The sequence below is a fragment of the Salvia hispanica genome, chromosome 5, assembly GCF_029641045.1.
Source record: "Salvia hispanica isolate PSC_SH4W2 chromosome 5, Shi_PSC_v1, whole genome shotgun sequence".
Lineage (NCBI taxonomy): Eukaryota > Viridiplantae > Streptophyta > Magnoliopsida > Lamiales > Lamiaceae > Salvia > Salvia hispanica.
In genome coordinates, this window is record NC_142696.1 from 5,984,798 (window position 1) to 6,010,730 (window position 25,933).

The 25,933-nt window shown below is 37.6% G+C and overlaps 3 protein-coding genes and 1 long non-coding RNA gene across 4 annotated transcripts; 2 read left to right on the top strand and 2 right to left on the bottom strand.

Annotated features, from left to right (window-relative positions):
- Positions 1-2,918: 2,918 nt before the first annotated feature.
- Positions 2,919-4,336, bottom strand: LOC125216980 (uncharacterized). Its single transcript, XR_007175536.2, has 2 exons — positions 3,733-4,336; positions 2,919-3,189 (listed from the first exon to the last, which is right to left on the bottom strand). It is a non-coding gene; the product is annotated as an uncharacterized LOC125216980 (long non-coding RNA).
- Positions 4,337-6,835: 2,499 nt separating this feature from the next.
- On the top strand, positions 6,836-8,393 carry ROP9 (RHO-related protein from plants 9). Its single transcript, XM_048118603.2, has 8 exons — positions 6,836-7,107; positions 7,188-7,275; positions 7,360-7,469; positions 7,549-7,612; positions 7,684-7,748; positions 7,831-7,896; positions 7,980-8,086; positions 8,200-8,393. Exons 1-8 carry the CDS (start codon positions 7,009-7,011, stop codon positions 8,231-8,233), a joined length of 633 nt encoding a protein of 210 aa, XP_047974560.1. The 5' UTR covers positions 6,836-7,008; the 3' UTR covers positions 8,234-8,393.
- Positions 8,394-10,090: 1,697 nt separating this feature from the next.
- On the top strand, positions 10,091-13,648 carry LOC125216815 (cyclin-dependent kinase F-1-like). Its single transcript, XM_048118591.2, has 2 exons — positions 10,091-10,701; positions 12,099-13,648. The coding sequence occupies exons 1-2, from the start codon at positions 10,213-10,215 to the stop codon at positions 13,014-13,016; spliced, it is 1,407 nt and encodes a 468-aa protein (XP_047974548.1). The 5' UTR covers positions 10,091-10,212; the 3' UTR covers positions 13,017-13,648.
- Positions 13,649-14,440: 792 nt separating this feature from the next.
- Positions 14,441-20,408, bottom strand: LOC125216805 (putative plastidic glucose transporter 2). The gene is made up of 14 exons (XM_048118581.2): positions 20,286-20,408; positions 19,730-19,891; positions 19,182-19,293; positions 19,032-19,099; positions 18,820-18,952; positions 17,751-17,850; positions 17,530-17,642; positions 17,298-17,391; positions 16,528-16,681; positions 16,272-16,415; positions 16,102-16,175; positions 15,413-15,501; positions 15,089-15,203; positions 14,441-14,968 (listed from the first exon to the last, which is right to left on the bottom strand). The coding sequence occupies exons 2-14, from the start codon at positions 19,818-19,820 to the stop codon at positions 14,780-14,782; spliced, it is 1,476 nt and encodes a 491-aa protein (XP_047974538.1). The 5' UTR covers positions 19,821-19,891; positions 20,286-20,408; the 3' UTR covers positions 14,441-14,779.
- Between the last annotated feature and the right edge of the window lie 5,525 nt (positions 20,409-25,933).

The following is a 25,933-nucleotide window of genomic DNA, read 5'->3' on the forward strand; positions in this document are numbered from 1 at the left end:
TAATAGAGTCAGTGACGTGACTAGATTAGGAGTCTTCTTCTGACCAGTTGAATACAACCTGAGCCTTGTTCACTTTCAATATCACATTGATAAAGGATTGGGGAATGATTTTCTTGTATTTCTTATTCACAATCATATACATAGGTACATCATTATATATGACTAACAATATCTACACAAGGTAAACCTAATATACATTAATTCCATATCTCCTATTCTTAGTAAATATAATCATTGCATATTATCCTCCTAATATCTTGAGATTTCGTTCTAACACTCCCCCTCAAGTTAAGTAACGAGGTTACCGATACTCAACTTGCACAATACTTCTCGAAAAGACTTCGAGTTCACGGCTGTCGTCAACATACCGGCCAGCTGATCTTCGGACTTGACATATGGCATTTCAACTATCTTGGCTTCAATATTCTCCTTAATAAAGTGTTGATCCACTTCCACATGTTTGGTTTGATCATGTTGCACTGGGTTCTCTGATATACTAATGGCCACCTTATTTTCATAAAATAGTCTACACGATCGAGTGGGACCTATATCCAATTCTCTCATAAGTCTTCTCAACCAGTCTACTCTTAATTCCCCGAAACTTTGCTTCTGCACTAGAGAGTGCCACCATCTTTTGTTTCTTGCTCCTCCAAGTCACAAGATTACCTCCCACAAAGGTGAAATATCCCGCAGTCGACTTCCTATCATTTGGATTCCCAGCCTAGTCAGCATTAGTGAATCCATGTATCTCTAAGTGCCTGTGTTTCTCAAACAATAATCCATGTTTGGATGTCCCTTTCAAGTATCGAACGATCCTCAGAGTAGCTTCCCAGTGTTCCTCTTGAGGGGCATGCATGAATTGACTGACTACTCCCACATCATAGGCAATATTTGGCCTAGTATGAGCCAAATATATCAAATTCCCAACTAATCTCTGAGCTTCCCTTTCTCTTTTATCTACAATCCATGATTCAGAACCATTGGGGTGTTTGCTGGCTTGCAATCTAGCATCCCAACCTCTGCTAGAAGATCTAGTACATATTTCCTCTAATTTATGAAAATTCCTTTCTTCGATCTCAGCACTTCTATTCCTAAAAATATTTGAGAAGCCCCAAGTCATTCATCTCGAACTCAGTGAAAAGATTCTTCCTTAGCTCGGCCATTTCTTCCTCATCGTCCCTCGTGATAATCATATCATCCACATATATAATTAAACACGTGATTTTGCCATTCTTCTTCTTGAGAAACTGGGTATGGTCGGAGTTACTTTGTTTATATCCATACTTGTTCATCACCTCTGTGAATCTTCCAAACCATGCCCTTGGAGACTATTTTAACCCGTTCAATGTCTTTTTCAGCCGACAGACTTTCCCATCTTGAAACTATGCAATGAAACCCAGGAGGAGGTTCCATATAGACAGGTTTCGGCAATTCATCATGTAAAAAAAGCATTCGTCACATCAAATTGGTGAAGTGGCCAGTCTTTGTTGGCTGCAATCGAGAACAACACCCTTACTGTGTTGATCTTGGCTACTGGTGAAAAAGTCTCTTCATAGTCTACTCCATAAGTCTGAGTGTATCCTTTTGCCACCAGTCGAGCCCTATATCTCTCTATCGTACCATCTGGCCTTTGCTTTATCGTGAACACCCATCTGCACCCAACAGTTCTTACTCCTTCAGGCAGCTTTCCTTTTACCCAAGTCATGTTTTTCAGTAGTGCTCTCATTTCGGTGAACATAGCTTCTCTCCAATGCTTGTGTTTCATTGCTTTCTCCACTGACTGTGGAATCTCCTCTTCCTCATACAATAACTTCAAATGCTCGTGCTATCTTAGTTAGATTTCCTTGCACAAAGTTTGTCACCCCATACCGGCTTTTCTTTCCAATCTTCTCGGGAGAATGTCTTTTCGGTGGGACTCCTCCTGTACTTCGATGAGGAAGTACCAATAGTATTGTCTTCCTCTCTTGAAGTTCTGTATCATCATGGTTAATAGAAAATGTATCCTCATCAGGGCTTAGTTTAGAAGTTACCTCGGATATCGGTTGAGAAGGATCAAAAGGGTAGTGGATGAGACGACTCTTGTGGTGAGACTTGCTCGGCGGCAGTGACAAATGGATCTGTTTGGCCCATTATCGAAGAGTTTGGCAATGACACAACCTAACTTAGATAGTCCGCAGAATCAGAACAACTCGGATTGCTCTCCCCCTGACTACTAAGGTGGGTGTGGTAAAAGAATTCGGTTTCCAGGAAATTGCAATTCATGGTGGTGATGACTTTCTTGGTGTGGGGGTCAAAACATCGATAACCTTTTTGGTTGATCCCATAACGGACGAAACACACTTGGAGGCACAGGGTGATTGTTTGGTTCTTTCATGCTTCGGAATATGAACATAGATAGTACAACCAAAGACTTTGGGCTGTAGATTCAAATGTTGGGGAATTTTAGTGAGTTTAGAAAGGGTATCGAGCGGGGTTTTTTTGTTGAGGACTTTTGTAGGTAATCGGTTCATGTGGAAGACAGATGTGGCTATAGCTTCGGGCTAAAAATGTGTAGGGACTTTGGATTCAAGCATTAGGGCACGAGTTATTTCCAAGATTGTCCTATTTTTCCTTTCTGCTACCCCATTTTGTTCGGGAGTGTAGGCACAAGAAGTTTGATGAATCATGCCTTTTTCTTTACAGAATTGGGACATAGCATTCACGAATTCACTCCCATTATCTGACCTAAAAGTTTTTATAGTAGTGTGTAATTGTGTTTGGACCATTTTGAAGAACAAGATAAACTTATCAATGATCTCTGACTTATGTTTCAAAAAATAAATTCAAGTCATCCTAATGCAATCATCAACAAATATCACAAAATATCAAAAGCCACCCCTACCAGTAATTGGTGCAGGACCCCAGACATCAACATGCACTAAGGAAAAAATTGAATTCATTCAAGTATTGGAAAGCTTAAAAGGTTGTCTGTGGCTTTTGGCCAAAACACAAGTCTCACATAAAAAATTAGAAGGGATCGAAAAATTCATAAAAATAAGAGTGTCTTAGTCTTCGGTGCCATAGCCAAATTTCTTGTTTCATGGACTCGTGAGCCAGCATTGCACTACCATGTTGAGCTATCTCGTCCACTTAGTAGTAGAGTCCTTGCTTCTCAGTGTCACGCCCAAGAATCCTCTTCATCCGAATATCCTGTAAGGTACAAAAATCAGGGTGCATTAGCAGAGTACAATTCAACTCCTTCGTGACATGACTTATAGACATCAATCTCTGAGATAGAGTAGGCATAAACAATTCTTAAGCCGGAGAGTAGGAGAAATTTCAATAATGCCCGAACCAACAACAGTAATCAATTCCCCATTTGCAGTTTTAATGTAGGTTTTAGTAACTTCACTCAGGCTACTAAAATTATTCCTATCTGGGGTCATAGTGTCCGTTGTCCCATAGTCAAAAATCCAACCCTTGGTTGTATCCAACCCCTTTTGAAAATGAAACACGACGGATAAATTTTTCAAGGGGCGCAAAGGAATTTTTCAACATATAATGGGGGCTCAATTCACGATTTTTCTCAAGTTTGGGGCACCGAGCATATTTGGGGTCAATGTATAAGTTCTGAGAGTCTGGGGTTCAGTTTCAATCAAATGGGGTCCTTTTTTTAATTCACCATACTTCGGAGGTAAAAAAACGAATGAATTTAAACTTCCTAGGTTTTTGGTTTAAAACCAAACCTTTTACCTCCTGTCGGCGCCATCTCCGTTCACTCGACATAGTTCCCGGTTCCCCGCACACTGCCACCGCCGGACGGGGCATCCTGCTGATCCTCCTTGTCCTCCTTGATTTCCCGTTCTATTGATTTTGTGGCTGCCGGTAATTGGAAACTCCCACAGCCATTTTCGACTAAGATGAGTTCCCCTCACTTTCTGTCTCTCCTCCCACCAATCGGGATATCCCAATCGCTTGAAACACGTCTCGTATGTGTGTTTTGGTTTCTGGCAGTGGATGCACCAAAGGGAGGATTTATCCGGAGGGGTGGATTTCTTCGGTCTGTTCCCCGGTCCGCTAGTAGCGGTGGGGCGCGGCGGCCCGCTCCTGTGTTGTGGGCGTTGGCTGTGGGCAACAAATCCGCTCTCAATTTTAAGAATCGCCGGTGTTTCCGCTGATGGTTTCCACGGTGGGTGAGGCGGACGTTCAATTCATCAGATTGAAAATATTCTTTTCGTCAATGTACCTCTAGTTAATTTAAAACACAACTACCAACCGTTAATTTATAATTTGGCAGCGTAATATTAGTTTAGTCATTTCAAAATCTTACGCATTATAGAACATTGAAAGTGGGGAATTTTTGTGGTTGCGAAAACTAATTTTAGAAGGAATAAATGTTTATCTTATTATGTACTAAATTAAACGTGTTTAAAATAAAATTTATTATATATTAAATTATACTAAATACATAATGCATTCACAGAAAATGCACACCCCTTTCAGCTCTCTCTCTCCCAAATTTATATTTTAGCCGTTCTCGTTTCTTTTCTCTTTTCATTTTCTTTTTTAGCTTTATTTTCGTTTTTCTTATGGTATATTTAAATTTAAGTTTGTGTAATTTTTTATTTTCCTTAAATTCATGTTTTATTGATTTAATTTCATTTTTCAAATTTAGGATTGTAATTTTATTCAATTTTAATTCTATTAGAAAAGAATTGAAAATATATTATACTTTTATAACTTGAAATCTTATTAATATATAATTATAGTTAGAATACAGTTACAACAAATTAGTAATTACTAGTTCGATATAGTATCATATTCGTAGTATTACATTGTTATGACCCAAAAGGCTTTTCAACTCAAGCCCATCTAACTATTTGTACCTTCTATTAAAGTAGTTCCAGAGTCCAGACTTCCAGTAATTGAATAAAAAATCTAGTACTGACAGAATTCACGCAAATCTTTTCCTCTATAACTTTAATAAAAGTATTTGTAGAAAATACAGGAATTACAAATTTAGTTGGAATTTTTTTTAAAATCACATTAGATTTGGTTTTCTACTTGAGTAAAGTCTGTTGGATATTTAAGTCAATTGTGTGAACACGATAACAACATAACATGATATGAGAAAGTCAAATCTGATTACAATATCATAAGAATATGTTTGGCATGAAGACGAACACCACACAACTTATACGAACACATGGATATGACATGAATACGATAACGATCTGTAGATACGATAACATTCCACGGCATAACACGAAAAAAGTGATTTCATGCAACATGATAGATATACAAAGTCTAAATTAAAAGTCCAATACTCAAATAAACCCTAATTAGTAAACTAAGTCACGTTTGGTAGGTTGATTTAGCCTATAATAAAATTAATAAGGCCCAGCCCAAACTTAGTGTTTGGTAGCAACGAATACTAACGATCCCTGCTTTTGTTGGGCAAACTTTTTTTCACCTCGAATTTTTTGGGTAATATTGTGAAGAAGACCAAAAATATTTTTCTATAAAAAAAAACCAAAAAATAAGTCATTTTCCTTATCACTTTATAACTTAATCTTTATACCAAAAAACATTATAAGCTTTTTCAAATAAGACTGAAAAACTCACATTTCTATGAAAATAGTATAGAAGCCCAAAACCCCCGACAAAAGTGGTAGACTCATGAACAATAGTGAAATGTGACCATTATGTTGGCTTTTGTTGTATAATATTTTTTCAATTAACGTCCATTTCAATTCGAATGGCCAAAGTAGCCTTTTAACTTGTCCAAATTTTAGAAAAGTCGGCACTTTTAAGTAGAAGGCAATGTTATAAACCTTAAAGCTGGCAATGACTGAATTGTAATCAAAGTGACAAAGACTTTGAGTTTCTTTTTTTATTATTCGATTAATATTTTTGTTACGTAATTTTGGTCAAAATACTATGCTAGAATTTACTACTCTATATTACTTGATGATAATGGAGTTGGATGAGCAAGTTAAGGAGTCGTTTGGTTTCGGTGAAACCTAATCTTAAGTTAAGACAATGGGCATAAAAGCAATTGTCGAAACTATAGTTTTATTTTCTGGATCAGTTGTTTGGTTTAATGAAACAAATTCTTGGTGCAAAGAAAGAGGCAATTTCCATATCAGACAATCACTCTATGATTTGTAAACAACAACTCGATGAACAATTACCACGGGCCTATTCCCAATTCTTGAGCCAATAAGTAATAAATGCTGCAAAATCAAACACATGCATTCAATAGATAAATTCACTAAATACTCATTTCATGGAAACTAAACGCACTCCTAAAAAAACAAATCCTAATACATAACCAAGTATGGAGATTATTTCTAGATGGTTGAAATTTAGTCTCTAATTATGCATTAGAATTTAATTATTTTTTTCATCCCTATCCTATATACTATAGACTAAATAAATCACCATTTTAAGTTGGACTAGACTATTCTAATGTAGCATCGCAGATTATAAAACAATGCACATTAATTAAATTGGGAGTACTATATGGATGAAGTTGCTAGATATTATTAGACATAAATTTTGATTGGTTCATTATTCCAAACATACCAATAGCACATTTACTAGAGTATGTTGTTATAAATGCAAGAAAAAGAGGTTATTAATTTGAAATATTCAGCAGTAATAAATATTGAGAGGAGTAGTTGGGTTGGTGGTAGCCGTTTGGGAAAGCGGGTCCCACCAAAGCATATTTTTCAAAAAATGTTTCTGTTGGATATTTCAAATTTATTGAGAGGGACGAAAAGCGACAGTCAAACCACACAATAGAAAGAAATAGATACACACACTGAATATGCACACATAACCACAAAAACATGAGCTTAATTTGTCCCTAGCTTTGTTTTTTTATGCCATTCTTGAAACTCCAAGTTTGCTATATTAGAGATTAGGGCCTCTCTTTCTATATCCATCCATTTTCCCTTTTCTCTTCCTTCCTTCCTTCTGCATTTGCATTTGGGGCTTTCTCTCTCTCTCTCTCAAGATTCAATAATGAGTGCTTCAAAATTCATCAAATGTGTGACTGTGGGAGATGGAGCTGTTGGCAAAACCTGCATGCTCATTTGCTACACCAGCAACAAATTCCCTACTGTTAGTCTCTCTCTCTCTCTCTCTGTGTTGAATATTGTTGGAATTAGTTTGTGAATTGAAGGTGTTTGTGAAAATGGCAGGATTATATTCCAACAGTGTTTGACAATTTTAGTGCTAATGTGGCTGTTGATGGCAGCATTGTCAACTTAGGCCTCTGGGATACTGCAGGTATGTGTGTATATTATTTCCCCCTTTCCCTTTTAGTATAACTGTTTTTTGGTAGTACTAATTTTAGTTTGTTGAATTGGAAAGGGCAAGAAGATTACAGCAGGTTGAGGCCCCTGAGTTACAGAGGCGCAGACATATTTGTTTTGGCCTTCTCTTTAATCAGTAGGGCTAGCTATGAAAATGTCCTCAAGAAGGTACCCATTTTTTTTCCCCTTTTCTCACTCTCTCTGTTTGATCTTGTCAACTCAGATTAATTCTTGATTGTTTCTACAGTGGATGCCTGAACTTCGTAGATTTGCCCCTAATGTTCCAATTGTGCTTGTTGGAACAAAGTTAGGTAAGAATTTGTGGTTGGTTTGCGGATGTGTGTGAGAGTTGTGACTCACATTTTTGCCTTCCCTTGTGTAGATCTGAGGGATGACAGGGGTTATCTTGGTGATCATATGGGATCCAACATTATCACCACAGCCCAAGTGCGTATCGATTCGTTGCTCTTGATCTTGCTCTTATTTTGTTGTATGGTTTTTATTTGATTGCATTGGAAAAAATGTGTAGGGAGAGGAGCTGAGGAAACAGATAGGTGCAGCAGCTTATATAGAATGCAGCTCCAAGACTCAACAGGTAAGGATACTTATATAGTATTTCTAATTCATGCTTGGTCAAGTTTGGATTCTGAATCGGTTCATTACTTTGTTTGGTGGCAGAATGTGAAGGGTGTGTTTGATACTGCAATCAAAGTTGTGCTTCAACCTCCGCGCAGAAAGGAAGTGGCGTCACGCAAGAAGCGACACAGTAGTGGCTGCTCAATTGTGTAAGTTTATAGATTATCATCAATTACTTTATCAAACCAAAACCATCACTATGGTCTATGAGCAAAATAAGTGATGAGTTTGTTCATTTTAACATGTTGTTTTGTTTGTGCAGGAGAGGTATTGTTTGTGGAGGCTGCGTCGCCTAATGATGCAGGCAGCTGTGGTGCAAAATGTAACAATGTTTGGTAGTGTTACTCATGGGGGAACTGTTCATTCTCTCATGGTATTGTAGTAGTCTATGATTTATGTTATACTACTACTTCTGTTGTGTTGTGTGATTCAATTCAATATTTTGTTTTGATTTTAGCTCTCTGGTTTTACTTTCTGCGGTTTTAATTCCTCATATCATTATCATGTAAATTTCAATTTCATCCAGTAATGAAGATTTTTCATAACATCATTCTTTGAACTGGAGGCTTCAAGAAGTATATAGCCAAAGTTTGAAGTAATCCTAATTAGATGTGTCAACATTCCATGTTATGCAATGTTATTTTGAATCCATGTCAACTTGATACACATACATATTTACTTTTGCAATTGATACCAACCATAGAAAGGCACCAATCAAACCGATATAATCCTAAATTCTAGGAAAAATTAAAGAAAATTTCTCATAAACTTCAAAATGCAAATGAAACTAGTCATCAGCTTGATTCCTCAGTATCTCCCATCATCAGTTTTATAGTCAAACCATTTGAAGAGACCGACATGCAAATGTTGCCTGACCTGCAAAATCAACGAATCAACTTACCATATAAATTTTAATAACCATATCACTATTATAGGAAAATATTATAACACAGTCACAATATATGACAAAATATAGAATACCTGGACCACTGTATTCCCAAAAAAAGGGACCACACTCACTCCTGAAAATTGAGGGGTAGACTCCAAAATAGGAACACAAATACTTTCTACGAATGTAAAAGAAAATGAGAATCAAGTCTAGCTAATCTTCTCGATTTTCGAATGGGGATGACTTCTCTTGTTTTATGAACTTTGTCCTCCTATCTCGCGTGTGCCGCCAGGAGAACGGTAAAAAGAGAGTGGTAACTCTCAGCTCACAGAGAAGATGATTCTCGCTAAGGCTTACACTAGGTTTCAACAAAAATTCACAAAATGACAAAGAAGAAAAACCAGTGGGAGAACATTATGGCTTTACGTTTTGATATCTTCCTATTTTTTTATTTCATTTTCAAATCAACGGTCAATAATTTGAAAATGTTAAAATTCTAATTAATCATAAATTAGTATAGTACTAATTAGGTCAAAAGTTACCTGATTATGTTTGACCGCTAGTTTTTTATAATTCGGTCAAAAACTAAAAAAAATGGATCAATTTCATAATTTAGTAAATAAAAAAAGTAGCAAACATAATGTTATGCACTAAAATTATAAAATAATCAAATTTTAAGAACAATTTTAGACTTTAGTCTTAAATATACAATGACACATGTATTTAATAAATGTCCATGAAAAAAATCGATCGTTTTATCCAACTTAATAATAGTCCATGAAATAATCAAAATTAGAAGTGGGAAGGTACATTATACCATACTGAAAGTGTCATACTGTATTATACCGTATCGAAAATATCATACTGTTACTGTATCGAACTTTTTATTAAATCGAAATTTCAGTATAGAACAATTTGAATGCGTTACCGTACCGGTTTATGATATATACTGATATACTGAATTTATGTTCGACCATACCTTTTCTTATACCTGTATTTCGGAAATATCATTTGAAAATTTCGTGTATATTATAGATTTGGTATGTATTAATTAATATATGTATATACAGCAGTATGACAGTATACCAATACCAAACATATCGGTATATAATGTATGTTCGATATATCACAATATAAGAAAATTCATATCGATATTACATCAAAAGTTAAAATATATCAATAATTCGGTATTTTTCGGTACAATAAGTTCGTTGGCATTTCGATATCCCAAATCAATACTAAAATCGCATCGAACCGGTTTTATGTGTTGATCGATTTACCACGAATTGTTGTTGGATCCTACAAAAGGAAAGGGCAAAAAATCCAGATCCCCAAAAAATCGAAATAGGAGAGAAGTGAGAAGGAGTGATGCAGTGATCTTCAACTATGGAGCAGCCGCCGTCCAAGAGCTGGAGCATCCACACGCGCCGCGAGATCACCGCCAACTACGAGATCCTGGAGCGCGTGGGCTCCGGCGCCTACTCCGATGTCTACAAGGCCCGCCGCCGATCCGACTCAACCATCGTGGCCCTGAAGGAGGTGCACGACTACCAGTCCGCCTTCCGCGAGATCGAGGCTCTCCAGACGCTCCAGAACTGCCCTAACGTCGTCCTCCTCCACGAGTACTTCTGGAGCGACGACGAAGATGCCGTTCTCGTGCTCGAGTACCTTCCCACCGACCTCTCCGCCGTCGTCAAGGCCGCCAAGAAAGACTGGAAGGGCGGGATCACTTCCGGCGAGCTCAAACGCTGGATGGTCCAGATTTTGCGCGGGGTCGACGCCTGCCACCGCAATTCGATCGCTCACAGAGATTTAAAGCCATCGAATCTGCTCATTTCCGCCGACGGAATTCTCAAAATCGCCGATTTTGGTCAGGTATGGATATGTTGATTGCATTTATTAGGGCTTTTCCTCTGAGTGAATGTTTGTTGATATTACATTAGAGTTGGTAATCTTTTGCTAGTGAAATCTGGTTCTCGAACATAATAGTACTATTTCCCCTTTCTTGGCCAGTTTTTCCTTGCTTATTATGTTCACATATATTTCGGGACTGCATTGACATCAAAGAAAATGTAGCATTCTGTAATGAGCAAATCGTGATATTTGTGAGGAATGGGAGATTTATAACTTCCAAGTTATGTTACTACTTCACAGTAGATTGGTGAGAAGAGATTTGTGGGAGAGTTATCCACACTTATATAGATTAGATTGGATCATCACCAAGTCGATGTGGGACAGAATTTAGAGAATTTAACACGCCCCCTCACGTGTGGGCCGGAAAGGACATTGGTCTTCCATCACGTGGGTAGGCAATGCTAGAGATAAGAGAACCATCATCGATGTGGGCCGGAAAGGACATCGGTCTTCCTACATCGGTCTTCCATCACGTGGGTAGGCAATGCTAGAGATAAGAGAACCATCATCGATGTGGGCCGGAAAGGACATCGGTCTTCCACTCGTGAGGTAGATAAGAAATAAAGAGAAATCCATCATCGACTTGGGCCCGCTTTGATACCATATTAGAAATGGGCCACTCACCCCTTAAAAGGCCTCATAAGGGGGAGAGTTATCCACACTTATATAGATTAGATTGAATCATCACCAAGTCGATGTGGGACAGAATTTAGAGAATTTAACATTACCTGAGATGTAGTACCATTGGGATAATACATCTGTAGAAAAAATTGTAATCTTGGGTTATTTTAGAGAAAAGGTTCCTTGGCCGAGAACATTGTTTTTGTATTCTATGAAGGGGAAACACGCCATTGTCATTTAAAATTCAAACAAAATAAAGAATAAAATTTGACACATTGGAATTTTTCTCTTTAAACACACCATTATCATTGCCTTGCTACCCCTTGACTCTACTGACAATATGGGGATTTTTAGAGATGTGTCCTTATCTACATTATAAATTTATAAGGTATTCAAACTATTGCAGCTTGACTAATTAAGTAATTGCTAATTAAAAAGTTAAATAGATGAGAACTGCCATTTGGTTATTTATCAGTGTTGTTGATTTTTAAAGTAGCTAAGATATGTGCTGCATTAAACAAAATATTAGTATGTCTTGAATTACATTGATGCATATGAGTCAAGAAGTTAGCTCAAACCTCAACTGCAGGCACCATCTGACCTCTTGAAAATTATAGTTTAATCAGTTTAAGAGATAAGTATCATAGTACAGTTGCTTTTTTCATGGTTAATCTTTATTACCTGGCACATCAATGGTTACACATGCATTGATATTTCATCTGTTTGCCTGTGGTCAGGCTAGGATACTCCTTGCTCCTGGATTTCTTGATGAGGGCACTTATAATCAGTTGAACGAGGAACCTTCATCAAATCAAGCAGCATTTCCTCAATCATCTGAAACTGTTCCTCCCAGACTAGATGGCCACTTCCCTCAAGAGCATGTGGAAAAGATAAGTGGAAAGGGGGCTTCAGAGCCAGAAGACCTTAGAATGGGTGAGTTTCACAATGATGGTGATGAAGAAAGTGTAACTCATGATGGAGCTGCTTCTTGTCTTGCTACATGCACGACAAGTGATCTTGAGGATCCCTTCCAGCAGTCTTATTCTTATGAAGCTGAGGAGGGTCGGGTTGATGGGAGTGGTGCTCTTACCTCCTGTGTTGGAACCCGGTGGTTTAGAGCCCCTGAGCTACTTTATGGTTCCATAAATTACGGGCTGGAGATTGATCTGTGGTCACTCGGTTGTATATTCGGTGAGCTCCTGAGTCTTGAACCATTATTCCCAGGTGCATCAGATATTGATCAGCTGGGTAAAATCTTTAGCGTATTGGGTAACTTGACCGAGGAGGTCTGGCCTGGTTGTGTGCACCTTCCAGACTACAATATAATCTCATTTGGTGAAGTTGAAAAACCCAGTGGTATAGAAGCATGCCTTGTTAATCGGTCTCCTGATGAGATTCTTCTTGTGAGAAAACTATTGTGCTATGACCCAGCTAGCAGAGCTACCGCGATGGAATTGCTTGATGATAAGTATTTGAATGAAGAACCTTTACCAGTTCCTATATCTGATTTGAGGGTTCCCTCCAAACATGGGAGTCCTGATGAGGATTCCTCTGCTAACTGGAACGATTATGGTCTTGAATTGGATTCGGATTTTGAAGATTTTGGGCCATCACTGGTAACTAGCACGGATAATGGCTTCTCAATTCGCTTCTGATAATAAGCAAAGATAGACCTCTGCAGTTGGAAGAAGAGCCAATAAGTATTATGTTTGTGGATCACTCTGCAGCAAGGATGATCATATTTGAAGAGAGAAATTCCTGGAGAAACTGTGCAACTCTACCAATAAATCACTTTGTTGTGAGTTGAGGTATATAGGCATATAGCTATTTATGTACCCAGATTATGAAAGAAGTTGGTTATGCTTTTATCCATCAATAGTCCAAAAGCGAGCCCTGTATGAAAGACTTCAAGCTATGATAAGTATACCTTAGTAACTTTTATACAACACCTAACTCTCTCTCCAAAAATCCTTGAGGGCCCTTGTGGAGATTCTGTTTTGGAATGGCCAATTGGCCTTGTTTTCTCAGTTTATGGCGACACCAGCAGGTGAGTGAGTTATAAAGGAACACTGCCATCTCATCACACATACACTATGGTTCCGGTGAGTCGCTGGTTGTCCCGATTCCATGCGAAATGTGTGTATATCAACTTAGTTGTATGAGAGCAATAGAGTGTTTACTGTTTTATTTCATGAAACTTCCCTTTTCAGTTTCTGATTTTTTTTCCCTGTAATTAGTTGGCTGAATGTTGGAGGTTAATGTCTGGGCTATTAAGAGTTTTATATCATTGTGTGTTGAACAAATTGAGATTGGTTGAGGTTGATTCACGAAGAAAGCGTAAAAACATACTCCCTCCGTCCTGCTATAAGCGAGATGCTTTTTTGAACACGATATTTGAGAAAATGATACTACCTCCGTCCCATAATAGATGTCACACTTTCCTTTTTAGTTTGTCCCACAAAAGATGTCACATTTCCTCTTTTAGAAAAAGTTCTCTCTCACATCAATTATAAAATAATATTTTCTCTCATCATTTAACACACAAAATAACATCTCCTAAAATCTCGTGTCATCTCTCAAGTGTGACATCTACTATAGGACGGAGGGAGTAGTATTTAAAGAGTTAACTGAAGGAAGAGTAAAGTATTAGAGGAAAAAAAAGAGAATATATATTACTTTTTGCTAAAAATGAAAATGATTCATTTTAGGAGGAAATAATGGAGCATGAGAGAAAATAAAAAGTTTGAATAGGAGCATGAGGGGAAAGGTTGGATAAGAAGTTTACTATATTTGCAAAAATTCCAATTAGAAAAAAAAACTCACACCCGAAAGTGTGGGTGAAAGTTATCTTTAAATACTTTGGTAAGAGGGAAATCAACATTCACTGTCAAAGATTCACACATGTATACACCTTTGGTTAGTAAAATGGAGTAACTTCATTAACACTTTGACGTGATTCACGATTAAGATGCACTCCCTTGTCTTTCTTGAATTATAAAACTCGTGTTTTTTAAGCCAAAGCTTCATGATTTGGATTATAAAACAGAAAACGCATAGAAATAAATATTACTGTAAGCAGTTAACACAAAAGAGAATAGCATCTCTGTTTAATGTCGGGAGGCATTTTTTCAGTCACGCATTACTGATAATTTTCCCTATTGTAAACTTTTTTCATAGTAATACTATTTCTCAAAGAATACAGACATCACCAGTAATCATTGGCCCCACAAATGCCATCACTTCACAAGTGATGCGACAGCGCGCGCCTTATGCTACTATCTATTCTACAATCATCGTCCTCATCTAAACGTTATCGTGAACATCGATATACCTGAACGTGCACACTCTTCTATATAAGTTACTCGTGGTAGAAGAAGAAGACGACAACATACTGGTGGGATAGCACATGAGCTTATATTTAAGACTGATCCTGAGCAAGGAGAGCTATCTCGATTTCTTGTAGTGATTTCCCTTTAGTTTCCAGCACATTTTGCTTCACAAAGACAACTGCGAGCAAGCAGAATGAGCCAAACATTGAGTAGAGCAGTTGAGGCCCCATGCGGTCCAGCAAACGCAGGAACAACAACCCAACAAGAAAATTTGCCACCTGAAAGTAGCCTGAAATTAGTTTAGATCGAGACAAAAGGCATGTATAATATATGTGTGTATATAACAGCTGTTCGGGGAAGCATCTGTTGCATCAAATAAAAAGGTGAAGGCCAATTACCCAATGCACAGACATACAAAAAGCCATAGCTTTTGCTCTGATTCGGTTGTGAAATATTTCAGGGAGCAAAAGACCAGGAACTGGACCGGCTCCAACAGCAAACATTAAGACGAACCTGCATAACCAAACTCATAACTAAATTTGCCGTGTAGGGCATATACACATACTGCTTCCAAATGGGAATCGAAGGAGACACTAAATTTCCACTACCTGCAGCTATTCTTTGTTACTGGTCAAGTTTTTCAGAATAATATTACTTGCAAGAAAATTACGAGGACATGTATAAATTCATGCTGAAGAAAGGAAGCCAAAACAAGCACTTACAGCATCATTCCACCGACGGATAGTAAAAACCCAATCGTGTTTGAAGGAGGTGAAGCTGCTGCAAGAACTTGAAGACCCGTTGAAGCAGCCTGATAGGAAAAAGCAGTGAAATGCATAGTCATGTTATGCATGAAAGTGAATAGTTTTAAAGTCATAAATGCATTAGGACTACTAGCAGCTGGTTATATGAATCATGCAAGTGAAAAATGCTAGATATCATATCCATTGATATGCAGTAGCACAGGTATTTAGCAACAACTAATTACACAACTGCACAGGTATCCGGTACATAAGCTCTCTGCTACCTCTAAAAACCAGGCGTCCAGTAATTCCAATTAACTCGCGTAATGAAGTCACTGAGATAATATCTAGTGCTTCACTTTTATTAGCTTTGTTATTTTTATCTAGGTTTTTAAGACAACGGAAAGAGGGTTAAGAAACTGGGACTGATCAGTAAGAGAAGTGTAAGATGCAGTGAGAAGCAGTAAGTTCAATGGCAACAAGCTGAAACTCCCTCATGGAAATAATAAGCAAAAAGTTTACATTATCTAAGCAGGCAAAGCAATGAAATCATAACAGCTCTGAGCATTTGATATTTTATTAATAGGTTCCTAGGAGATTCAAACATCAACCCCGAATCACATTGCTCAAAAAGCCAGATTTCAACCCAGAAATGTCAATCATCTAACCATGCCAAAGAAGCTCCACAGCAGGAGCGCCTTCCTTCCTAGCTTATCCATCAATGCCAGAGCGATAAAGGAACCTGCAGAAAATACATATATTCAACATACAAGAATGTGAGAGAGAAATAAAATGAAAATGCAAATCATGATGTTGTGCATAAGAAAACACATATTACCTATTAAATTTGCGATCCCCACACAAACATTTGCTAGGTTCGAGGAAACTCCAGCACGTCTAAATACAGTTGAAGAGAAATAAAACACAGCATTTATTCCAGAAAGCTGTTGTAAAGCAAATAGGGTTGATCCAATAAAAACAACTGCAAAAGAATTGAGTAAAAAACAACGCATTTTTGGGTAAAACTAAAACATAATGCTTCAGATATTATTCCTAGAGCTTCTGCTATACGATAAGCAGGTCATCATATGTACCTCTTGAGTGCCGCCCACAGAGCAATTCCGCAAGCTTTACGGTATCAGTTTCATCTTCTCTCTGAGTCTTTGATAGCTCTACTATTGCATCTTTTGCATGAGAAGTTCCGAGAAGCTTCTCAAGTTCATTCTCAGCTTCACCATGTCTTCCTTGCTGCATGCCAAAGATGATGAAAGTGATGATTAGCGTTACAAATCATCTATTGATAACACAATGATAAAATACTTAATCTACAGAGCACTATAGCCTGCTCTATATATTTAATAACCGAAGTTGTACTTCTAAAGCAACTGGTCATCTGGAGACTGATTCTAGCCTACTGGACGATCGAGCATGAAATCAGACCCCTCACCCCTTCCTAGGTCTTCGAGGTCAAAGTGTGTAGTAACTTTTGAAGTCACTTGAATCACACAACACATATAAATTGCATAAATTTCAGAAGCATAAACTAAAATAGCTTTGCATGAAGTATATTGGACAAGCAACAGCCAAAAAAAATCCAAGCGATAACATACATGGAACACTGCAACATAATAAATTAAAATAAAGCACAAAAGATTTCATTGACAAACCTGAAGCAGACTTGACAGAGTGACAAGGCTACAGATTACCATAGAAGAAACAACTAAAGCACTTCGGGTAAAGGGGGAAGGAACGTGACAGCATTTACATACATTTATAAGTTTACTATTGATTTCTAAAATTCCAAATAAATTCCCAAATCAGAAACATGGAAGCAATTCAATTAAGAATATTAAAATAGTTGAACCTTGTATAGCCAGTGTGGAGATTCGACACAAAACGCCATTAAAAGAGATAGCATTGAAGCAGGAAAGATAGATATCCAAAAGCAGATGCGCCACCTAGGCAAATACATGGTGAAGACCACTTAGATGCGATTAGTTCGGTAACCTTCCTTTCCCATTAAACATAACGATCTTAACCAAAAACGAAAAAATATTAATCATTTTTCCAGAACCAATCTCAGTTAAATCATTTACCATCCAAAAATACTCCTTACTGGAATTCCAACCACTAGAGCGGCCATCAGCCCAAGACAAGTGGCTATCTGAATAAAGCTGCCATAAGTACCCCTCACATGTGCAGGTGATATCTACTTGAAAGAAAACAAATAAGCGCATAAATAAAAATCCAAGAGGATAAGCCCATATCTGTTTTACAGAGCAATATTAAATGCACATGAAACTGAAGGTGTTTGTACCTCAGTTATGTAAAGAGATGCAACTGGAGGACCAATACCCAAGCCAATGCCAACTAAAATTCTTCCCAAAAGCATTCCTGTCAAATTTCTAGATGTGGCACTGGAAATACAGAGTGTAGCACCTCTTTCAAAATCAAAGATAAATATGAAAATGGAAAAAATTGAATAGTATATCAAGTTATACTATGAAATACGATCATTCAGGACACCTGCAAGACCTTAGCGACTATGGTTTGAGAAGAATAATGTGCCCCTTCAGTTCATAAAGAAAACCACCACAATGAATATTTTTGGCAAAATGAAAAGAGGACTCTACTTCTATACTTGAATAATATATTTTTTATATAGGGCAGCATTGAATATCCTAGTTTCCACTCTACCACATCAAGTATCAAATAACATATTCTGACGTAATGTGGAGATTCCACTGAAAACATTGTCGATTTAGAATTGTCAATCTAGCTTCCCATCTTGTTTTCAGCTAATGAGTTTTTTTTTCGTTTTATTTCACGGGAGGGGGGGGGTCTCTGCCATTTTACATTGGTCTAAATTTTACTGTCCCACTTCTGCATATACCAGAACGAGTCAAAGAGAAATGCACAGCCTTTAGATCAACAAATTGCTAGACTGTTTTAATGCTGAATTAGGTTTTGTCTTTTAAGTTGCTTCCAAATTGCACCACTTAGTAGTTACTAGTCACACAGTTTTATGGGTGTTGCAGGGGAGAAATAAATTGTTAGTTCTTAATCTGCTTACTGTTTATATGCTAGTTTGCAATAAATTACTGCAGAAAAAGCTGGTCTACTGTAGCTTGTGCATGAAAACTGGAGTACCTTTTTATCTAAGATATGTGCCATATGACTAGCATAATCTAAAAAAAACGGACCACAAGGAGGGAGCATTGGTTAACTTCTTCATACTCCATGATGTGCTTAGTGAAACACATAGTAAATCCACAATGAATACCCATATCACCAGAATCAAAGAAGGACAAATGCATAAAAAGCACAGCAGCATATGGTCTCGAGGTCATAAAAGGGGGTTTTAAAGAAAACACATTTTTAAGTACCATATTGGAGCACCGATAAGCATAGGCAAAGCACACAACTGAAAAGCTCTACGACGTCCAACTTCATCAGCAATCCAACCACTGATCAGTGATCCAACAAAAGCTCCAGCAAGACAAGTACTAACCACCAAGCCTGTAAAATATATGGTATTAAAGTCAATGTGCAGTTTATAGCGCACACATTAATAACAAATTGTAAAGTTCAATGTCACCTTCTTGCAGGGTATTCCCATGGAAACCAAGATCAACAGAAATTGTTTCAAGAGGCTCATTGACAACTCTGAGGAAAAATAGTAGATATCAGTTCAGAAGAAACAGAGATATCAGAGAAAGACGGAAGTAAAAGCTGTAAGAGAACAAACCCAAGATGATAGCCAAATAAGAAGGGAACTATAGTAGCCACCAGCACATGTGGAATGGAAAGCTTCCAAGGTGGATTTTCAGTTTCTTGCCCCATACTACTCTCTAGAAGCTCTGAAACAACCACAAAGGAATCATTTTATGTAGAACAAAACCAATAAAATTAATCAAAATATTTCTTAGAAACAACATCCTATAGGCTCATTCTGTTTGAAGGATTATGACAACCATTTTCAAGTCATGATAACAAGTCCACCAACCTGTTTGGATGGTTTCAAAACTTATCCAATGTAGAGTAACTAGAAATACTTAATATGATCTCCTTCAATTCAGATTCAAACCATAGCCAAATGTGACTTTGCAGTAAGCATTCTTTTGTTTAATTTCTATCAGAGAACAGAACACAAATCTATGCAGCACAAACATGGACAACCCAGAATGAGGATAAAGTTGTGGAAGTCAGCTCCAATCTAGGCACAATTATGCTCAGAATGAATGGACTATACACATTAATGGTATAAAAAAAAAGATGTTAACATTTTAAGTTTACCAGTATCATCTTCAAGATCAGTGGATTCATCGTAATCCCTAGGATCCATTGCTCGTTTATGCGCCGGTGATCTTCGCAAGTCTGCCAACATCCTATATCTTTACTCCTTTTCCCAGATAGTGCTAGAAACTTCCCTTCTTCTCATATGACAATTGCTACAAACTTCCCGCCACAATAATTGAATAACGAACCATTGTCAAAGCACAGCCGAAAAATGCATATAACTCTTTGATTTCTTCCACACTATCGCATGATTCACATCAACAGATTGAATTTCCTAACAAAAGTATACTGATAAAGCAACAAAATCGTGTTTTTTCTCCCATTCTCCAGTACTTTTTTACTATCCCCCCATGCCTTAAAATGATCTATTAGTATTTCTATAAAAATGAAACAGAAGCTGGTAAAGTGAAATTTCAACAGATTGAAGAAGAAACAAGCTCAAAGTTACTTGGGAGTGAGATCACAAAAGTAAATGCTGATGAATTTACAGAAAGTGCGATGAAAAAAAAAAGGGATAAAAACGACAGAAAAGCAGTGGAAGTGGAAAACCTACCAGAGTTGATAAACTAGGCGCTGAATGAAACTCTGGATGCGCAAAAGGGGTTCTACATTTATCTCAATTCGTACGACAGCGACGGGTTTTGCATAATAATTAATTTAAATCAATATATAATCAACAAATTATGTCTGGAAGTGTATCTGTATGATGATGCCAGCTGTCGCCTCTCCCTGAAAACCGACACAGCAATTTAATGAACCCCAACGTAGAGAAAAAATTGCACTTTATCGTTTATGCGTCGATGATCTTCGAAATTTAATCAAGAATTACGTTACATTTGTTTTATAGCCGACACAATCTATACTATAGCAAATTATTTTGTTCATTTCTTTATTTTGACTAAAAGTTCTACGGTATTTTATAGAAGAGTTTGTTAAGCCGTCCCGGCTAAAATGACACATTGCTTAGCCGGCACGGGGTTTTAGGAGTTATTGGTTAAAGTGTTTAATTGGAGAGATAGAAGGTGGATGTCAGTAGAGAGATGAAGAAAGATGGATATCTGTACATATATAAAAGGCGAGTTTTGGGCAGTTTTGAATAACTATTTTGTGTAAGGAATGTAAATGCAATAAATAAAAACTGCAAAAGTAAATTTTGATTAAATAAATTTAGCTGTGAAAATATTTTAATGTACTAGCAGTTATAATGATTATTTCCATTAATTGCTTTTAATTCATTTCATTCGTAATACAATATTCTTTATAATTATGAAATAATTAATTGAGCCGTTTATTCTTCTATTCAAATTTATCATTTTTACACTATACAACAACACATTGGACATGTTGAATACATTGGATTACGTAATTTAATCACAATTGATATTCGGCTACTACAGTCATAATTTCATTTAATGTGAATTACACTAAAGATAAATTTTCCATTACACTAATTAAAAACTGAAACTGCCACCAATCAAATGTGAGTTACACATAATAAATTTCAATATGAATACTATTAAGAAAAGCCTCTATATATATGCCCTATATTATCTCACAACTCCAAATATTCACACACCAAATATTCACACTGTTAGAGTTTGTATACTAGAAATCACGTTTCGAGTGATTGAATACTGTAAAACTCTTATTTTATTTTCCAATGAATAAAACAGATTATTTTTGTCATAATGTTGTTATGTTTTACATTTAATGGATGTTAATGCATGTTTAAATGTATAAGTTAACTTAACAAAGTCTAAGTCTTTGTTTTAGTAGACCGGTTGTGGGCGTCGTCCACTTTAAGGTAATACGGTCAGTTCTAAACAAAAAAAAATATGAATTTCACAACCTAGATGGAATTAGACTACCCATCGAGAAAGGTTGCAATGTCAGTCCGTATATTTCTAAGCCTTACTGAAATAAGATGACATTGGTGTGGTATAGCACTGAACGGATCTAACAGCAAGACTTGCCTTGGGCTATCTACTGAAAGGCGAGGTCTTGATAAATATTTATTTCTTAATCAATGTAGGTTAGCATTGAGCATACGGTATTGATTATGCATTGCTTTGACTTATCAAATGGTGCGGGTTTTTCGTAGCCCAATTATCCTGATATATTGGGCAGTGGTGATCGATATCTAGCGGTGCTAGGATTGCTATTATATTGAATCGTGCACGAGGTGAGTCTCGTTTGATAATGTCCTCAAGAGGAGCGCGAAACTAAGTTTTATTATTCGGAACCTAGCTAGTTGGAGTATGATTACTCTATGAATAATAAATGAGTGTTTCATGCTAAGTCCACTCTTGGAATTAATAAGAAGTTAATTAATTAAGTCAATAGCAGACATTAATTAATTAATGGACATATTAATCTTAAGCACGGGAAATGAAAGATAAACGGAAACCCGGATTACTTATAATTTCGGATTTGGATGGGGAGAGTTCAATATTACTTCTGTAGTGGCTGCTCGTAATATTCCAATTATAACTTATATTAAATTGTGGGTTCAATTTAATTAGTAAAAAGTAAATTGGATGAGCCCATATCCAAAGCCTTCCATAGATCCCTGTCTGGGCCCAAAAGGAACTTAATATAAATAGGAGAATAAAGGAGACAGAAAATACACAATATCTCATATTGCAATTTTCGAAAATTTCGATCTCTCCCAGCTGTAGGAGATTTCGAATTTGAGTCCTATTCCAAAAAGGATTTCTTCTGTCTTCTTTATTTAAGTCCTAGTATTCTAGTAAGATCAGCCCACACTGATATTAGAGTACAGTTCGGGAACCAGAGAGAAGATTTGTGGTCTAGTACTTAAAGCTACACGTGGAGAAGTCGCTAGCCATCTTCAATTCTTTGGAGAATTAATTAGGTATTATTCTACTCCGTAGAAAAGCATGTTTTAGGTTTTCAATATTCTTAAAGCATGATTAATTCAAGTTATGAGCATGATACATGTGATAATTACGCGAATAGATTTTGTCTAAATAATCTGCTAAATAGATCTGATTATTATGTGATTTATTTACATGCTCTTCCGCTGCGTGAACCAACAATTGGTATCAGAGCAAGTCTTTGGCTCTGATTATTTGGATTTAAATTTCGCGAAATTCATGTATGCATGTCTTGATTGATTACGAAGCATGTTCTTGTGTTTTTATTTTTTTATGTTTATGCATGTTGAACTCAAGAACATTCGAATCATAGAACTTGAATTATTCGAACGAACTAGATGTGCGATTCGTCGGCGCTTGCGCCGGGACGAATTGCGCTATGATCGATCGAAGAGGGTTGCCAATCGAGTGGGAGCCGAGGGCGACGGGCATGGGGCGACGCGCCGGCGAGCAAGGGCTCGCGCGCGCCACCGGCCAAGCCCGCCAAACCCTAGCCGGCCCCGATCAAACGCGATGCGACGCGACAGGAGCCGAGGACGTGCGATCACGCGGCGACGCGCATGCGAGCAGGGGCTCGCGCGCGCCGCCGATCGAGACCGCGAGCCCAGGCGGCACCAGACGCGTCGGACGGAGGAAGCCTGGCACGGTGGCTCGTCCGAGAACCACCGAGGCGCCGGTCTTCTTCGCAAAACCCTAACCCTAACCCTAATACCGAAACCCTAGCCGACCCAGCCCTAGCGAGGCGCAACCGAGAGCAGCCGCCGGCTGCTGGTGCGCGCGAGCTCGTCGGGCAGTGGGAGATCGCCGGGAGGTCGTGGCTCTGGCTGCGCCTTCTGGCTCGACGACGACGGAGGGTGAAATCTCGGCGGTTGTCCGCCGGGAGGAAGAAGGGAGAAGGAAGAGCGCGCCGTAAGGCGCGGGTTTTCCGGCGGTCGTCGGGGGGCGAACAAGCCGTCCCGGCGAGAATCTCCGGGGATATCTTCGTATCTTCGTTGTGTAGATTCGTGCCAACCTCGAATCTCTAGAAATTGACGAAAGATTATTTTAATGATTATTTAATTGTTTAATTAATAGATATCATTAAAAATAATATTATTTAATGAAATAAAACATTTTGGGAAGATTTCCCTAGATTTTAGGAATATTTGGATTATTTTCTATATCTATGAATATTTTATATCCTAGATGATATAGATAAGAATAATTTAATAGTTTCCTAATTATAATATATATCTAGAATCTATTATAAGATATGATATATATAAGAATACATTAAATAATATAATTGATATTCTTCCTAATCTTGAACTTGGAAATTATATGAATTTGATTTTTCATGTCTAATTAAGATTATAAATAATGTATTTTATTTTAGATATATCTTATAGTAAGACATGAATGAGAATTAAATTCTAGATTAATAGTTTCTATATTAAGATATTAAAGATTATAAAAGATTTAATTATCCAGTAAATTAAATACCAACAGAATTTAATTAGTCTTAATCTGCCTTAAGGCTAAAGGATAATTAATTAAAACCATAACCCAAATATCTAAGCGATAATTATGAACTAATGGTTTATATATGGTCTCCATCGGTTGGACTGCCAAATTTTGTGAAGCTGATTTTCTAATATTATCGCCACCTACAGAGTAGGGACAATAATCCTACGAAAACAGTAAGTTCATAAGGGCGGACTTCTCAAATAATGAATAGAGTGAACTAGAAAGTGATTCCTAATATTATCGCCACCTACAGAGTAGGGACAATAATCCTAAGGAATTGCGAGTTTCAGGGTTCAATCGGAATTTATGAGATAGCTTGATTTTGTTATCAACACATGAACATTGTTATGGGAGTGTGTTGTAGAAATAAAATACTGTAATGCTAAACCAGGTGGTCGTGCTTAGGAAGCATTTGACATGTCAACCTCCAGAGGAGGAAGCTATTGATATGTCGGTGTTGTGACCAGTAAATTGTCGAAATTTTAATGCGTATTAACCTCCTGAGGAGGATACAATTTATTAATTTTGCTGTTGTAAGATTTTGAAAAGTTTTATGGTTAATCTACTCAATTTCCTTACATAAGTTTATGACAAATAGTAAAATCTTCTGTTTGCAGTGCAATAAAATTCGTCAAGATGTCTTTTAATCCTCTTTCTGCCATTCTCAAAGAAAACAAACTCGAAGGCCAAAATTACATCGAATGGAAACAAAACTTGGATATCGTTCTCACAGCAGAAGAGTACAAGTTCGTACTCACTACTCCACGCCCAGCTGTCCCGGCTGCTAGTGCCAGCCAAGCATTGCGAGATGCGCATAGACGGTGGCATAAGGCGAATGAGATGGCTAAGTGCTACATGTTGGCTTCTATGTCATCAGTACTCAAGCATCAGCATTCTGCCATGGAAACTGCCGCCGAGATCATGACAAATCTCGCAAATCTTTTTGGTACTCAGAATCGAACGGCTAAGTCTCAAGCCTTTCGGAGTATCATGACGAAGTCTATGAAGGAAGGCTCGTCTGTGAGGCAACACGTCCTCGAGATGATGAGTCACCTCAACCAGATTGAGGTATTGGGAGGGACGATCGATCCCGAGTCCCAGGTTACTATAATCCTTCAGAGTCTTCCCCCTAGCTTCCAGCAGTTCAAGCTCAACTTTGAGATGAACAAACGGAATTATACTTTAGCAGAGTTGCTGACTGAACTTCAGTCGGCGGAGGACCTTATGGTTCAAGCTAAAGTAGCTATGATGAGTATCGCGCCTAATTCCTCTGGCTCTAAGGCTAGAAGAGGAAAGAAAAAGGCACCGAACCAAGTAGCAGTCAACAATGCTAAGGGAAAGAAGAAACAGCGGGGTGACAAGAAGCAAACTGGAAAATGCTTCAAGTGTGGAGAGAAAGGTCATTGGAAGCCAGATTGTCCTAAAAAGGGCAAGGCTGCAGGTATGCACCATGCTCTAGTAGTCGAGTCATGTTTGGCTTTGACATCTACTCATACTTGGGTTATTGATACTGGAGCAACTGATCATATATGTTTTGATCCTGACTTGATGCAGGTGACAAGACGGCTACATGATCGTGAGATAGAGGTCCAGCTGGGCGACGCTACGAAAGTGGCGGCCGTTGCAGTGGGAGACGTTTATTTACGTTTTTCTAGTGATAGATTTTTGATTTTGAAGAATGTTTTGTTGATACCCTCTTTTAGAAGAAATTTAATTTCAGTTTCTAAATTGTCTTATGATGGATATTCGATTTCTTTTAATGACAATTGCGTTATTAAGAAAGATGGTTCTTATATCT